Raw genomic sequence first — 16,648 nt, 5'->3', positions numbered from 1 at the left:
ACATTATTTACATTTATAACCCAGCACATTCATTAATAATTTAAATGACACAAGCATTTATACATCAATAGCTAAATTAACCAGTAAAATGGAGCAGAGAAAGGACAGGGATGTTTTTTCTGCTTCACCACATAGAACGCCCAGGGTGTTTTTAATTGAAGGGACGCAGCTTTCTTTTAGAGTACGAGAACTGCTCTGTTTGTTTCAGCCATGGATCCTCAGCCTTGAATTTCTTGGGTGAAGAATCTAATGAGCCATATGGAGTCACAGAGGGAGTCCAAATCTCCTTTGTTTTTTAGATGAAGCCTAAAGGCTGTATTCCATTCCATTTCAATGAGCGTGCCTCTGCTAGCAAAGCACACCGCAAACTGTTTTTAGATTAGGTGGTGTCTAAAGTCATGATAGACTTCCTGATTTGATGAACGTTATTGATTTTCCACTCTTGAGACTTGGCAGTGTTGGAATCTGAGAGATGACCCTTTCACCGGCTGTTAAAGAAGCAAAGGCCCCCATATTGCCCTAGATACTGTTCTCTGGATTGTTACCATATGCATATCAGAGTGCCCTGCAGAGACCACTGCAGGATATTAATAGGAGATTGATCAAAGAGAAAACATGATAGCTTTATATATTCCCTGAGTACATACAGGATGCAGCTGCATAATTGGTTGGAATGTTAATCTGGAGTATGCATATACAATACATAGATTACCTGGGTGCAGAAAGAATGAATAATCTCACAAGTTACGTCAACACCACACATAACAATACAGTCTAGGGAGAATGTAAAAACAGGCTAAGACAGAAGGGTAGAGCACTAGACTAAAAGAAATTGGTGTCATAAAATTAAACCATTTTAAAAGTGACATTCTAACCAACATGTTTAGAGTATCAAACCCTTTCACAGTGGAAAAGAAAAATATCCCCAAAACCTTTTATTTGATTTGGTCACTATCCATCCATGTGCTGAGGATGTTCAGAGCAGTCAAAATACCATAGAACTTTACACCAGCTGTGTTCTAATTATTAGTTTACAACAAAAGTAACTTCAGGAACCAGGGCAGACTCAAGACTGCTGCTTCTTCTGACTAAAGGAATAGTAGGAGATGGGTGCTCCTACCTGTCTGCAACCTCTTTATAAACTCAGCAAGACTGTCTGGAAATTTGAATGGAGATTGTGCATTCCGCCATAATTTAGTAAATGCATTGAGCCCTCATGAATAGACGTTGACTGTGTTGCAGGAGTAGTTTGAGAGATTTCTTATGATGCTTTTTGGAGTTTTTGTATTCCATTGCAAATGACTTGGATGCAAGCTAACCACTGCTGCCACACTTTGTCAAGGTCGACAAGCGTGTGCACACACACACACACACACACACACACACACACACACACATATACACACACACACACTGCACTCTTTCCTTTGTTTTTCCCCAATATTTTTCATCCAGACAGTATCATTTCAAGGCATGTCCTCAGCCTTTTGTTTACATTTGCTCTTTCTCAGGGAGTGAAGCCAGCCAGCTACAACAAGGTCATGGATCCTGAAATCAAGGAGATTATTGGGGAGTGTATCTGCCAAAAGAAAGAGGAGCGGTGAGTGAATGGCCACATCGTTGTCCTGTGTCACCAAACAGGGGCCCATTAAAAAGCCCTCATTATTGTGCCTTCTTTCTCTCTCGCTGCTTATTTCTGTGGTGCTGACAGTTTGGCTCTCAGCAGCACTGCGGTCTCCCTCTATATCTGCAGGGTGTCTCCCAATTCTGTTACATAATGAGTTTGTGTTCAGATGGGGAAAAATAACCCTCAATTAGCTTCCAGTGGCTCTTTTTAAAGCATGATTGGGTTCAGTCAGGGACTTTGTCCTGGCAGTGACCATGTATGTATAATTACTTTGCTCGACCAGGCCAAGATGTCCTTTCACTATCGACGTACCTGAATTCTTGGACCATGGCGAACTGCTCATATACCGATGCTGAGGCCATCTGCAAACCCTCAACATTACAGATCAGTGGCTGCAGTGTGTGAAATACATGTTTGTACCAGAATCTGAGCTCCACTGTTCTTTCTCCCAGGTACACCATCAAGGACTTGTTGAACCATGCTTTCTTTGCTGAGGACACAGGTGTGAGGGTCGAGCTGGCTGAGGAGGACGATGGGAAAAAGGCCTCAATAGCCCTCAAACTGTGGGTGGAGGACCACAAGAAGTTAAAAGGGAAATACAAGGAGACTGGAGCCATCGAGTTCGCGTTTGATTTGGAAAAGGAGGTCCCTGAGGTTGTGGCACAAGAAATGGTAAGTGATTCATTTTTCATACATAATACATTTTGATTTGAAATTCCCTTACTTGTCTTATATATTTCTGTTTTACATTGCCTAAAATATTTGACTGTCATATAGATAATCTGATTGTGCTCCAAATATTTTGCATACTTTGCCTTTTAACAATAAATATACGTTTTTACCCATGTTTATTAATGCAGGATGTAAAGTTTGCATGTCTTTGTGGCACATTGTTCTGTAGCTGTTATCAGTGCTTACAGGACTGTCTCAGAAAATTAGAATATTGTGATAAAGTTCTTTATTTTCTGTAATGTAATTAAAAAAACAAAAATGTCATGCATTCTGGATTCATTACAAATCAACTGAAATATTGCAAGCCTTTTATTCTTTTAATATTGCTGATTATGGCTTACAGCTTAAGAAAACTCAAAAATCCTATCTCAAAAAATTAGAATATTTCCTCAGACCAAGTAAAAAAAAGATTTATAACAGCAAAACAAAATCAAACATTTGAAAATGTCCATTAATGCACTCAGTACTTGGTTGGGAATCCTTTTGCACGGATTACTGCATCAATGCGGCGTGGCATGGAGGCAATCAGCCTGTGGCATTGCTTAGGGTTTATGGATGCCCAGGATGCTTCAATAGCGGCCTTTAGCTCATTTGCATTGTTGGGTCTGGTGTCTTTCAGCTTCTTCTTCATAATACCCCACAAATTCTCTATGGGGTTCAGGTCAGGGGAATTGGCAGGCCAATCGAGGACAGTAATGCCATGGTCAGTACACCAGTTACTGGTGGTTTTGGCACTGTGGGCAGGTGCCAGATCATGCTGGAAAATGAAATCCTCATCTCCATAGAGCTTTTCAGCAGACTCTTGGTACACAGCTGCATTTACTCTGGACTTGATGAAACACAGTGGACCAACACCAGCAGCTGACATGGCTCCCCAAACCATCACTGACTGTGGGAACTTCACACTGGATTTCAAGCAACTTGGATTTTGCTCCTCTCCAGCCTTTCTCCAGACTCTGGCGCCTTGACTTCCAAATGAAATACAACACTTGCTTTCGTCTGAAAAGAGGACTTTGGACCACTCTGCAACTGTCCAGTGCTTCTTTTCCATAGCCCAAGTCAGACGCTTCTTCCGTTGTCTTGAGTTCAGAAGTGGCTTGACCATGGGAATACGGCTATTGTAGCCCATTTCCCGGACACGTCTGTGAACAGTGGCTTTTGATACCTGGACTCCAGCTTCAGTCCACTGTCTTTGAAGCTCCCCCAAATTCTGGAAGCGACCCTTCTTCACAATGCTGTTAAGGCTGCGGTCATCTCTCTTGGTTGTGCAGCGTTTCCTGCCACATTTCCCCCTTCCAACAGACTTTTTGTGGATGTGCTTTGAAACTGCACTCTGTGAACAGCTTGCTCTTTGAGAAATTTCTTTTTGTGTCTTACCCTCCTGATGGAGGGTGTCAATGATGGTCCTCTGGACAGCAGTCAGATCAGCAGTCTTCCCCATACTTGTGATTTAGTTTACTGAACCAAGCTGAGTGTTTTTCAAGGCTCAGGAAACCCTTGCAGGTGTTTCGAGTTAATTAGACGATTCAAGTGATTAGTTGAATACCCTACTAGTATACTTTTTCATGATATTCTAATATTTAGAGATAGGATATTTGAGTTTTCTTAAGCTGTAAGCCATAATCAGCAATATTAAAAGAATAAAAGGCTTGCAATATTTCAGTTGATTTGTAATGAATCCAGAATGCATGACATTTTGGTTTTTTTAATTGCATTACAGAAAATAAAGAACTTTATCACAATATTCTAATTTTCTGAGACAGTCCTGTATATCTCATCATTGGGGAATGCAGTTCGCTGGTGATAACTTACTCTGCTATTATGGGAATACAGTGATTGGTATTTTATTTTTTTCCTTTCATTTACATTTTTGTTCTCTGGTGATGATGCCATGAAAGTATCCTGAAGTGCTTTACAGGATAAAGAGAATCTGGTCAAAGTCAGCTAGAGAATATAAATATTGTCATTGTTTGTTTTAGACTAAAACTGATTTCAGGGAAACATTTAACCGGTACATGTTATCTGGGACCACACCTCCAGTGAGACATGTAGATTAATAATAATACAGAGATAATTATGATCAGGGTTTTTTTCTTTAGATGAAACTCAACAATTGATATTATTTACAAAACCAGAAATTGTACAAAGACGTCTTTATCAGATGCTTGCACTTCATGTGTAAGTAAACAGGTGAAAGACAGAACTTTAGACAGAGGTTTGCCCAACTGTTGCTTTAGTGTCGTCTGTCTCAGATGATATAAAAAAGAGCGTTTTGTTTATTCCTCAACCAACTAATCCAGTCCATGACATAACCTGGTTTTCTCTTATTACATTTCCTTTTTCAACCAATATTTGTATTTTCGTTCTGACACTTTCCCTCTCCCACATATGTCGTCCCCTCTTTGTTGTCTGATCCTTTCTTCAATTTGTCTGTGTTGTGCCGATCAGGCTGTAAAGCCAGAAAAATAAAACATCGAGGCCTCTCTATAACAAGTTCCGTGGGGATGTGGGCAGACATATGGATAAACAGCACAAAGAGATTGTATGGCCGGCAAGCTTCTATGTCATGTCACTCTTCATCCACTCTGAGTCATGTCTCTTCACACAGGCAACCTCGGAGATGTAATATTTCACTAATGATGAAGCTGGATCTCCTGGTCATTCATTATTGCTTTTTTGCTAATGAAGCCTAATCAAATTCATAATGTAGTCTTCAATACAATGCTTTTTTTATTTGCAGATGTATCAGTTCTAAACAATGAACTAACCGCTGACAGAGGGAGCAGTTCCCAATTACTCTGATCCCCTTTTCTCCCTTACACGCTCCCATTTTTAATGCATCCTCTTTTCTCTCACATGCTCCGTGCTAAAAATACCCTGGAAGTCATGCTCTTTCCTTTTCTTTGTCAGGTGGAGGCTGGCTTCTTCCACGAGAGTGATGCTAAGACTGTGGGAAAGTCGATCAGGGATCGCGTGGCACTGATCAAATGGAGAAGAGAGAGAACAGTGTCTGCTGCAGTTGCAGCGGATCAGGGTGAAGGAGGACACAGGGTCCAGATGACTCCGTCTCAGGGCATCTCAGCTGGGGCTGCACATGTAGGACAGCCCCCTATGCTGGAACCAGATGAGCAAGATGCAGACCAGCACAACACGCTGTGTAACCTACCAGCCAGTGCCACCTCAGTCACATGTAAGAGATTCTGCTCTCCTCCACTTAAAACACAAATTCAATCTTTGACTTTTTTATGAGTGCATGATTTGCGTGTGTCTCTGCAGCAGACCGCACGCTTGACAGTGGCATGGGCTCCACTGTGTACTCAGACTCCCACAGCAGCCAGCAGAGTGTCCTCTACCAGTCCCTGCTGGAGCCTATTACTATGGCAACGCAGCAGGTCTGTATCAAGAGCACACACCCAGGTGGACAATGTATGATCAGATATAGTTTAATATACACAGTTTTTTCAAAGCAGTGACTGTTCACTTTGCCTTGATACTGAACACGGGTGCTACATTCACACATATGCATTTCTTTTTAGGGAATCAATCTTCATTAGCACTTTCATTACATTCATGTATCCTTGCAAGCAAATTTGTTTGTCCTGATCTTATCATTACAACAACTTTATTTTGGTTATAATCTGTTCGTTTTGAGTAACATATGTTTTGCTTTTGGGTTGCTCCTCAATTAGTTCCAGAGCAGTAGCCCTTTTCTCACAGATCGGCCTCACTCCTGTGAGAAGGGTGAAATATGGGGGGGAGCACTGAGTCCAGAGCTCAGGACTCGATTGGGAGCAGCAGCCCGGAGAGGAAGTGCTCCTGTTATTGACACACGCAGGGGCAACCACAATGCTCAACTGCATGCCTTCAGTCAATCTCGGAGATCGATTAGTCCCAGCCCCAGCTTCACAGTACCAGAGAACCAGTCCGAACTCAGCCCCTCTGAGCTTCACTCAGAGGCTGGCGACGGGTTTCCCACCCAGGGTGTTCTGCCTCTGCTGCAGCTCTCCCCTGTGTCGTCACTTTCTGAATATCGTCGCCTGAGTGACACCGGCATCAGAACGACATCAGAGGCCAGTGAGAACTCAGCACTACCTGTGCCAAGTGGACGCAGACATTCTGACCTCAGCAGCCTTCTGAGTGTAACTAGTCATCACAACCACCATTTTGCAATGCATAAAACCCACATGTGCCAGGCCTGCCTCTCTTTGCTTCTTTTGAAGTCACGAGAAGGAAGCCACCGCTACCCTTCTTTTGCCATGCCAGCACACCACTGTCCATGTGACTTAAGGCACCAGCCGTCCTCTGGTGGAACCATGACCCCCCCTGGTTATGGTCGGCCAAAAGGTTCCAGCGATTGCTCTGATTTCTCACTGCTGCAGAAGTCCCTGTTCAATATAACCGGCCGCAAAGCAGCCCCCTGTCATGCCACACCCTCCCAGGCCTCATTGCTGCACCCCTCAGCTGCACACAGTCCTGCTCGCAGCGATGGAGGCAGCAGCCTGACGAGTCATCTCCTGGGTGGCAGCTCAGTTGCGGATCAAGAACCCCTCCAGGACAGCATGATTAGATTCAGTGCCGGAGAGCAGCAAGTTACCGGGGCTGTGGGAGTGGTAGGTTACAGTAGCAGACAAGCAACTTTGGTTTCCTATATGGAGCCCAACACCTGCTTAACTGATTTCTCCCTGCCAGTAGAAGGCACAACGTTATTCTGCATGGAGCTGGTCTGATCTCCTGTCCACTGTCTGAGTCTTGCTGCCTGCATAGGCCTCCAGAGCTGACCGTCTTCTTAGAAATGATAAGCTTGATCATGTCGGAGGCCAGTGGCAAAATCTCTAACTGGCACAATTTCTGCTGATTTACCCTAACAAATCCCTTTCTAGTTTTTTTTATATTTTTCCCTTTCTGCTTTACTGGCTGAACGCTACAGCAATCTTTCTCCTTAGCTTGCCTTGAATAGATGGCCTCTGGTTGAAGAAGGGGTGGCTGTCTGATCTCCCTCCTGTCAGTCTGCTATTCCTCCCTTGGGTCCTTATTTTATCTCACACCTGTCACCGCCTGCTCATTGTTGTAACAGATGTTTCATTAACTTATGTTTATCCTTTATCCTCTCGTTATACTCGCATTCGGTATGACTAAATGCAATCAGCACAATTATTAGCTTTTGTGATTTTATCCATGACCTGTATAATTCTTTAATTAACTTTAATTTCCCCACTTTGTTTTCCTTAGACCAGTTCTGCAGGGCAACAGAATCAACATTCTGTCCAAGGCCTGCCTTCTTCCAGCACAGCAATGACCACACCACTGCAGTACCTCCAGCCTGGACCCAGTTACCCTGCAGCTCCATATACTGGTCCACCTAGTGCTGCAACACCAGCTCCAGCCGGTCAATGTTTAGTCAACATCCAGCATGCATGCAACGCTGCTGGCTATCCACCTCCAACTGTGCAACAGACCCAAGCTGCAGCACTTATTTCAGCCTCATCTGTGCCACAACATGTTGCACAGAGCCACCAAGCAGCAGGCTACCAACAGCAACCGGCAACAGCAGCAAACTCTTCAACTTTTTCTTTGCAAGTCCAACAAACGTGTCAGAACTATGTGGCTCCCTCTCAACAACAGGCTCAGTCTACATCAGGATATCCACCTCCAGTTCAGCAACTGACTACAGCAGCAGCCGCCCTGCCAGCACATCAGCCTCTTGCATCTGTAGGCGCAGCTGTTGCAGCCACAGCCCAGTGTCATCCCGCACACACACTGCAGCATGTCCAAGCTGCAGTCAAACTGCCAAGTCAGCAACCTTGTCAGAGCTCCTCCACACCAGCACTTTACAACCAACAGATCCCCGTTCAGCAAGAGCACCAACAGCCCTTACCACAAAACACTCAATCCAGCATACAAACACAGAATGCTGGACAGGCTTATATTCAACCTCAACTCCAGCATAACCAAGATACTGTGCATCCCCTACACCAACAAATTGCACAACAGCCTATCCACCAATCTCAAAGTCATCAGTATCCCAGTCAGCAGCAATTGCACACCCCAGCTCTACAGCAGAAAGCCATGCACGCAGCAATTGCACATCAAATCCAGGACGTGTCCCAGTCTACTGTCCAACATGTTCAGACCCCAGCTTCTCACCCTCATCTCACAGCAACATCAGCTGTGCAGGTTTCAGCCACACATCAGAGTTACCCTGCTGCAGGTCCCCCTGATGCTGCCTCTCAGAGCTATGCACACTCGGCCCTCAATGTCCTGCACCAACAGTCTGCTCCAGCTCAGAGCCAGTACCATCCTGCACAGCCCACTGCTGCTTCACAGACCTATGGAGGGGCTACTCAGATGGTGACTCCTCAGAGCCTTCCTGCCTCTTCCCAGCATAGCCAGGCTGCACATATTTCTCAACAGGTGAGTTTAGAAGTGGTGCATTAGAGCTTAGTGGCATACACAGTGCCCCAGTTTTGTGTTTTTATGTTTGTTTCTCCTCCTCTGACTCGCCCTGTTTTCATTTTTCATCAGTTTCAACCCTATCTTTACATCGCTGCTCTCCTGAATCAGGTAGAATGCCTTTGTCTCAATGCATTTTGTTACTGTAGGACTCACTGTAGGACTCACTAGGGGAGGGAGAGAAATTACTGCACCTCAACAAGGGAACACTATTTGTGGCAGTGCTGTTATTAGATTTGCTCCTACTCATATTATGGTCCCTGGGTTTGATTTGGTGCAGCCGAATTGGAAGCAGCTGTGTTTCTTGAACAGCAGTTGAATGGGGAAAAAAATGAACAACTCAATAAACAGGAGTTTCCTCGGACAGGAGCCAACGGAGAGATAATGTAAGCAGTAATGAAAACAATAACAGTGGTTTAAGCTGCTGCATCCGCCAGCCCTCCGAGGCTTACTTTGCTTAGAGACAGGAAAGTATGAATTATTCTGGAATCAATAGCAGGAAATGCAGGTTTCCAAAAGGAGAGGTCAAATTGGAAGCCCTGCCATAACTTGACCACTTCTCTCTCTTTTTCTCTTCCTTTTTCATCCGTAGAATATTCCTGCTGGACAGAGCATATCCCTGCTTGGACAAGATGGACAGGGCCATGCGCAGAATCTCAGCCAGTTTGCTCCCAGTATGCTGACCCAGGCACTTCCCCCTCAACAGCCAATGGCCCAGGCTAATGTCAATCAACAATTCCAACCTTTGCAGATATCAACCTCTCTACCACCAACACACCAACCCCAGGTATTTTTTTTTTTTACTAATTTCTTACATTGTATTACAGATCAGTAACAGCATTGACTTGAAACAATGTATCTTCTATCCTCCTCCTATATTTGTTTGAACATTATTCTTTAGAGTATTTGATTTTCCTCTGTTTCTTCCATTTTCTTTTCCTTCAATTTCCTTCACAGTATCCCACAGTCCAGGTGATGACAGCTGTGACTGACTGTGAATCATCCTATCCTTACCCCTACACTGCCCCTCACCCTTCAACCACCTCTTCTCTTAATCACATCTTTCTTTCTCCCGGACAGACTCTTCCAATTACCCCCTCTGTCTCCCCTCTCTCCCCTTTACACATTGAAAATGCATTAGTCTCACCCATCCCAGTGTCCCTCATACCTTCCCCCTCACCTGGGCTGGGTAAGATGGAACCCGCATCCCCACAGCACCAGCCCAACACTGCTCTGAAGCAGAGTGTTAGATATGAAGCTCCTCATTCACAACCAGCACTTATATCTGCATTAAACACCCATCCCATACACATGCACATTTCCCCTTCCCACAACACACACCCTCCCACAAATGGCAGCACTCAGCCTCTGATACAGGTAATTATGATGGGTGCTATGGAGTGCTGTTGTTTACCAAGAAGGTGTGAACTGGAGTTTTGAGTGTTCCTGTGTGTTAAGGGTGGTTGTAGTCTTTGACTGTGATAATCTCTGTCACATTGTTTTAGAGCTTTGTTTGCTCATAGCTGTGTTGTTGTTCCGTAGCTGAAGGATAATGAGCCTTTATATGTTAAAGTCGATTAAGATAAATGGTTCAGATGTAGGAAGAAATCTTGTAAAGAAACAACATAACAGCCAAATACATTGTTGAACACCAAAAGGATTCAGCATCTTCCAATATGTGGTAGTTATACTTGTAATAATGATGGGGAAAGATGATGACTATGTGTAATCTTGTTTGTCCCCAGCAGGCCCAGGTCAGCCATCCTGAGCTTGTCCCCTCTGCTCAGCCAGTCCAGCCTGCACTTTTCTCCTCACCTCTTTATAATGGAACTGATCCAGGCGCAGCCACCACTGTTGCCAATCTGGACAAGAGTAACCCATGCCAGCTGGCCCTGCAGGCCCAGAGTCAGGTTCAGAGCCAAATTCCTGTGCTGCAGCCCTCGGACTCTCAGCAAGCATCATCTGGGTCTGCCAGCTCCAGTGTGACTCAGCAGAAACCTCTCGGTTCTCTAACAGGAGCTGCAGAGACCAACACGGAGGTACTGACACATGACTCACTCTTTTTCCAACTTTTTTCTTCCTCTACCCACAGTGCTTTGAAAACATACCAGTACACTCGCATACAATATCACTGTTTCTCTCTCTCTCTTCACAATCAGATACATTATCTGAAACCCTCTCTCTGGTTGTTTGTTTTCAGGATCAAACCACAGAGAAACACACTGCAGGACAGAGCTATGACAGGTACTTATTTTTCTAGGTGACAAGTCAGTGATTGCACTTGTAATAAATACCTATCTGATAAGTGTAATCTCATATGTTGTCAAATGAACATTAATCTCTAGATGAAAATTCAGTTTGATAGGCACTGACCTAAATTTTTTTTAATAATAAACATGGTCTTCCTTATTTGAAAATGTGGAAGTTTGTGTTTACACTGTTATAGTAGCCACACCAACACTCTGTAACACTTGTAAACAGACATGTTCTCACTGACACTGGTTCGCTACACTACTGTTGCTGTAGTTTACAGAGACATTGTTTTTGTTTAGAAAACATTGAGTGTTCCACTGAACATCAAAAGTGATGTTTAACCAACTACCTCTTCCTCCTGAAGTAAACACGTTGATGTCACTCTGAGGCACACTGATGGCATCTGTCATTCTTTTAACCTCTGTATTGAGTGAAGTTCAAGACGTGAAGCCCTCTTTTATCCACCAGTCAAAGATTTTAGTCTCTGTATCGCGCTAGAGGTGCTTATCTAAACATTTTACTTAAAGAACTTCTTTTATTCATCACACGCCTTATTGTAACAGTATTTCTCTTTGTCCAGCTTCTGTAGTTGGTACACTGATAAGACAATATGTACATATCTGCTATTTTAGTTTCTAACATACAGGTATATAATAGCAATAGCTCCCCTGAATAGTAAAGCTTTGTGTTGGCTATTCAGATAATATTACTTACACTAATGTTGTTTCTTCCCCAATTAAGTGTCACCTCTGACGCCACGTCAGGGAAGGAGATGAGTGATGGTTATGAGGGGACACATGGAGGCAAAGGAGAAGGGAAAGTCCGCAAACACCATCGCAGGTCAACACGCACTCGCTCTCGTCAAGAGAAAACCAGCAGGCCAAAACTCAGCATGCTCAATGTGAGTAAATATATATATTTATACATCCTAATAAGGGACATATTACTTAAAGCCTATGTAAGAAATAATAGATAATGTATGTATTTGTCTGTTGTTCCTGCAGGTGTGTAACACTGGGGATAAGATGGTAGAGTGTCAGTTGGAAACTCACAACCATAAGATGGTCACATTCAAGTTTGACCTGGACGGAGATGCACCAGAGGAGATTGCCACATACATGGTATGCAGGAGTGTCTGTCAGTTCAGTCAGTAGTGTCTGTCAGTTGTGCGTTGCCTTAGAAGTTTTCTTATGGCTCTGAAACTCTGTGTGGTGCTGTTCGCAGCTGCAATGCAGCAAAAAATCTCAGTGTTTCTGTCTTGCTCTTTCTCTCTCCTCCAACCTCAACCAGTTCAAGTTTGGTTCATATTTATAGACAGATGAATTTTTCATAGCATAAATGTTAACTCCATATCCACTAACTTGTTGTGGATAAGACAGTTGGTCCAAGGCAAATCCCTGCTTGTGAAGCTTGATGAACAAATTATCAGAAAATATAAATACTTTCTACATACAAATACATTCAACTTGAGACTAGGTTTGCTTAATGTTGGCAGCAAATTACATTAAGACAATATATGTGCAATTTCAATAATTGTATTTATTCTACTCTTTAGAGTCACTAAAAACATGCATCTGTTGATCCTGGCGCAGCCATGACCACAGTTTAATTTAGCTATTGCTTGTTAAGATAAAGAATTTAAAAACCTGTTGTCTTTTTCTCCATCCTTCCTCTCAGGTGGAGAACGATTTCATTTTACCTGTGGAAAGAGAGGTCTTCATTGAACAAATGAAGGACATTGTGGACAAAGCTGAGGACATACTGAGTGAGGACACAGAGGGTGAGAGGAACTCTGACCAGGGAGGCAGTCCCAAACGGAGCGAAGGAACTGACACACTAGGAACAGAGGTGAGAAAGGAAGCGCTGATAGTTAGTAGCTGTAATAGTGTAATCTGTCTACGAGTGCCCCTTCCTTGGATACATCATCCTGACAGCACTCTCAAGATGACTCTCTACAGACTCTCAAGATGACTTTGCCTGCATGCTGCCAACGAGAGATGCCATAAATACATTTTTTGCTGATGTGAAACTATGTGTCTAACTGAATTTATTTCTGAAGTTTGTCTCTTTGGCTACTTGAGGAAACTTTTCACATGTCTATTAAATGAATGCACATGCATCAGCTCTTTAAAGTAATCCTTCTTGTTCTTTTGGGATTGAAGGCATCAGCGCCCAGCACCCCACAGCCGGTGTACCAACAAAATGGTAAGACTTTGATCCCCAGAAACTCGTATTAATTTAAACAAAGTCCATGTACACTTTTCAGTTCTAGTAAGTGGTTTCCTGTACATTTATAGATATTTACATTTAAGAAGCCTGTTATGGTTTGACTTTGGAATATGAATGATTGAATGAATGAAAATCAGTTTGTATTCTTCCAATCTGTGTTAGTTTTCTTTGAATCATCAGTCAGTAAATTTAGCTCATCTACTGAAGTGATTTTGTAATAAATGGGGTTTTATGAGACTTTCTTTCTCTCCCTGCTTGACAGTCCTCCATACTGGGAAGCGCTGGTTTATCATCTGCCCTGTAGCCGAGACGCCCATGCCAGACAATAAGAAGACTGCATCTCAGATCACTCCAGCCCAGGGTATGCAACATATTACTTACTGCTTATCAGACCAAATTCTCATATTTTCTATAGAATGAACTGAACTGTTGGTGTCTCACTTGCTGCTCTCGTTACTGAAGAGGCTTCACATGCATTCGAGTGTGCGCCGGTGCAGTTATACCGGTGGGGTCAGTTATATAAGAGTGCTTCTGCAGTGGTAGAACGGCAGGATTTATACTCCAGCTGACAGATCCTGATGGGGGAAGACAAGCTGTGATATAACACTCTGGCACTCACAGGACTCAGACCCTTTTCTTCTCAGTCTTGGCTATTTAACTCCCAATCTGTTTCCCTGTAATTAACTCTGATCTTTTTCTTTCTTCAGAAGCTGAGAACTCATCATCAGTCAGGCCCAACTGCAACACAACTGCAGTGACTACCCCGGTCGCATCTTTATCGTCTCAAAACCCACCCTCCTCCTCCCCCGCTCTGCCCCCTGCTGCTCAGAGCTCAGTACAACCTCCAGACCAAAACATTGGAAAATCTCGGGTCCAGCAGACTCAGCCCTGTGTAACTAAACATGCCATTGCTGCTGGAGTCAGACATCAAAACTCCCTTCCTGTGGAAGAACCTTGCATCTCTGCTGTCTCTATGGTGACGGAAATTCCATGCTGTGCTATTGTGCCACCTGTCTCTCTGGATGTGAATGCCATTGATAAAGGAGCAGCTGGAGTTTTGGCCTCGTCTCAGACAAATCAGCCCATCGAGAAGGCCAGTCCTATTGGAGAGCTACCCCCTCAGCTCGCCTCCCATCAGTCTGTGGTCCTGCAGCAACCCTATGCCACGCCCATGCAGCCTGGGACAGTGACCTCCCAGCCCCAGAGTCCAGCACATCAGACCTCCCAAAACTCTCAGTCATCAAGCCACCAGCAGCCCGCAAGTGGGGGGCCAGGAGAGTCAGACAGTGAGGGACCACGCAGGGTGGAGTTTGTTGACCGCACCATCAAGACTCTGGATGAGAAGCTGAGAAACCTGTTGTACCAGGAGCATGCTCCCTCGCAGCCTCCAAGTTCGACATCTGATCCCCAGGCCTCCAGCACAGAGGGAGTGGTCACCCCGCCAGTCTCGGACGGCCAGAGCACTGAGGGAGGACTTGCAAAGAAGAAGGGGGACCCACTGGTAAAATACACTGTGTTTTCTATATTTAAGAGAGAGAGTGAGAAATGTGTGCAGATGTTTGTTATTTTTATTGGAATCATCATTGAATTGTTTCCCCTGCACTGTTATTGATTTGACTACTGGCTAAGACCATTACTGTGTTTAGAAAGTTTACTGAAAAGTCCTGCTGTGAGTACAATAATGTTTCGTGATCGCTTCCTCTGACAGCTTCATTTTAAGTAGAGGTTTGACTCATTAAGACAAAACTGACGTCAGGAGAGGTTACTGGGTAGCCGCCTCATCATGCTGATCTAGCGCATGTAGTGAATTACTGTTTGACATTATTATTATTCCAAGCTCCCACACAAACACTTCTCTCTTTCTATCTTAGCCTCAGATTCTGGAGCGCACAGATAGTGTGGGTGCACTAAGTGACTCTGCAGTGGCAGGTAGGTCAAATGATTTATGTAATGTCCATATCACATTAATCATTTCTCTTTTTAAAATAGTTTTACAAGACATTATCCTTCCTGTTCCTTTAGCTGACAGGGTTTTGAAAGGAAGAGATGCAACTGCCAGCTCCACTTCATACGGATCCAAAAGCCGTTTTCAAGTAAGAACCCACTTTCTTTCCTTTGCTCATAATCCTTTAAACAAATCAGCTCAACAAAAATGACCATTGACCAAATTAGATCACATTACAGGCTTGTCAAGTGTACTTGTTTATGACGTTTATGGAACTTGATTTTGTTATGAACATGAGCTGCTCTTCTTTCCAGATCATTCCCACTTCTCCGGATGTCATATATCGTTTAGAGAAAAGTAAGACAAGCCGCAGCACCTGCAGTTCTACAGCACCCTCTAGTGGTTCTGGAGGGTCTCACAGTCAGACCCAGGGAAAAGGCAGGAAAGAGAAGGGTTGTATGGCTGTGGGCAGATCCTGTGTGGGGACTGCAGCCGACGAGGAGAAAGCAGGAACATCCAAACCCCACGGTAGTAACCGCTACTCTGCCCCACCAGACTTCTACAAAGCCACCCCCACCTCCAGTTCTGATGTCACCCCGCACCATATCCCCCGAGCCCAGACCATTGACAGTCCGATGCATAACAACTACCACCACCTCTACTCTGACTCAGCAGATGAGGACAGCAGCAGCATAGCTCTCCCTCCGGCCCACCCCGCTCCCCCAGCTCATGCCCTGTCTGAGCACAGTGGTAGTGACCTCATGAAGAGGGCAGTGGCCTTCCTACGGCGCACTGGTCGGAGCAAAAGTGAGCAGAGCTCGGATTCACCAAGCCGACAGCCCGTGGCAATGAATGGTCACGTGCCCTCACCTTCAGCAGGACATGCCCACTCATCTTACATCAGCAGTGACAACGACTCTGAGTTTGAGGATGCAGATATGAAGAAGGAGCTACAAAAACTAAGAGAAAAGTAAAGTAACTTCCACAGATGCACTCATGCAAAGCTGCAGCAAATGTTTTTAATGTTCAGCCTTAAATTCATCATTTATCTTCGTCAGAATGCAATATTTGGTTTTTATGCAGAGTTTCTCCAAAATTAATTGTTTATAATGAAATAAAAAATCAAGGTGATGTGGAATGAAGTGGACAGGTTTAAATTATACAGCACGAGGAGGATTATTTGAGGATTGATTGATAAAATAATGAACCCAAAGCTGCTTCTGGGTTTGTGTGTGGACAGTTAAGGTTGGAAAGGCAAAATGATGGTAAATCAGTTTGCAGGTGGGCACCATGTGACCTCAATATTTCCAGGGACATTAATGACTGCCTTGAACCCACAAATGCTATGACGATGAGGTTTGTCAGCTGAGTTGTTTCAACTTGTTTCTAAAAGATGAGGTTTTGAAATGAAT

The 16,648-nt window shown here is 44.0% G+C and overlaps 1 protein-coding gene across 3 annotated transcripts in view; it reads left to right on the top strand.

Annotated features, from left to right (window-relative positions):
- Nucleotides 1–16,648, top strand: part of LOC117765049 (serine/threonine-protein kinase WNK2-like) — a 42,138-nt gene that overhangs the window by 17,600 nt on the left and 7,890 nt on the right. The window contains exons 6-26 of one of the 3 annotated variants that reach the window (XM_034591277.1): nt 1,512–1,600; nt 2,080–2,299; nt 5,270–5,549; nt 5,636–5,751; nt 6,049–6,969; nt 7,589–8,770; nt 8,882–8,920; nt 9,402–9,596; nt 9,767–9,781; nt 9,890–10,186; nt 10,555–10,848; nt 11,010–11,053; nt 11,804–11,963; nt 12,067–12,183; nt 12,740–12,910; nt 13,225–13,267; nt 13,554–13,652; nt 13,999–14,792; nt 15,163–15,220; nt 15,314–15,384; nt 15,551–16,206. In XM_034591277.1, coding sequence (XP_034447168.1) covers nt 1,512–1,600; nt 2,080–2,299; nt 5,270–5,549; nt 5,636–5,751; nt 6,049–6,969; nt 7,589–8,770; nt 8,882–8,920; nt 9,402–9,596; nt 9,767–9,781; nt 9,890–10,186; nt 10,555–10,848; nt 11,010–11,053; nt 11,804–11,963; nt 12,067–12,183; nt 12,740–12,910; nt 13,225–13,267; nt 13,554–13,652; nt 13,999–14,792; nt 15,163–15,220; nt 15,314–15,384; nt 15,551–16,206 — 5,861 coding nt within the window. Of the gene's footprint in view, nt 1–1,511; nt 1,601–2,079; nt 2,300–5,269; nt 5,550–5,635; nt 5,752–6,048; nt 6,970–7,588; nt 8,771–8,881; nt 8,921–9,401; nt 9,597–9,766; nt 10,187–10,554; nt 10,849–11,009; nt 11,054–11,803; nt 11,964–12,066; nt 12,184–12,739; nt 12,911–13,224; nt 13,268–13,553; nt 13,653–13,998; nt 14,793–15,162; nt 15,221–15,313; nt 15,385–15,550; nt 16,207–16,648 lie in introns of all 3 variants that reach the window. The other 2 variants (XM_034591276.1, XM_034591278.1) reach the window with 2 other exon arrangements.

Source organism: Hippoglossus hippoglossus, chromosome 7 (assembly GCF_009819705.1).
Source record: "Hippoglossus hippoglossus isolate fHipHip1 chromosome 7, fHipHip1.pri, whole genome shotgun sequence".
Classification (NCBI taxonomy): domain Eukaryota; kingdom Metazoa; phylum Chordata; class Actinopteri; order Pleuronectiformes; family Pleuronectidae; genus Hippoglossus; species Hippoglossus hippoglossus.
The sequence above is the reverse complement of the archived record's forward strand: the minus strand, read 5'-3'. Positions and strand labels throughout refer to the sequence as shown.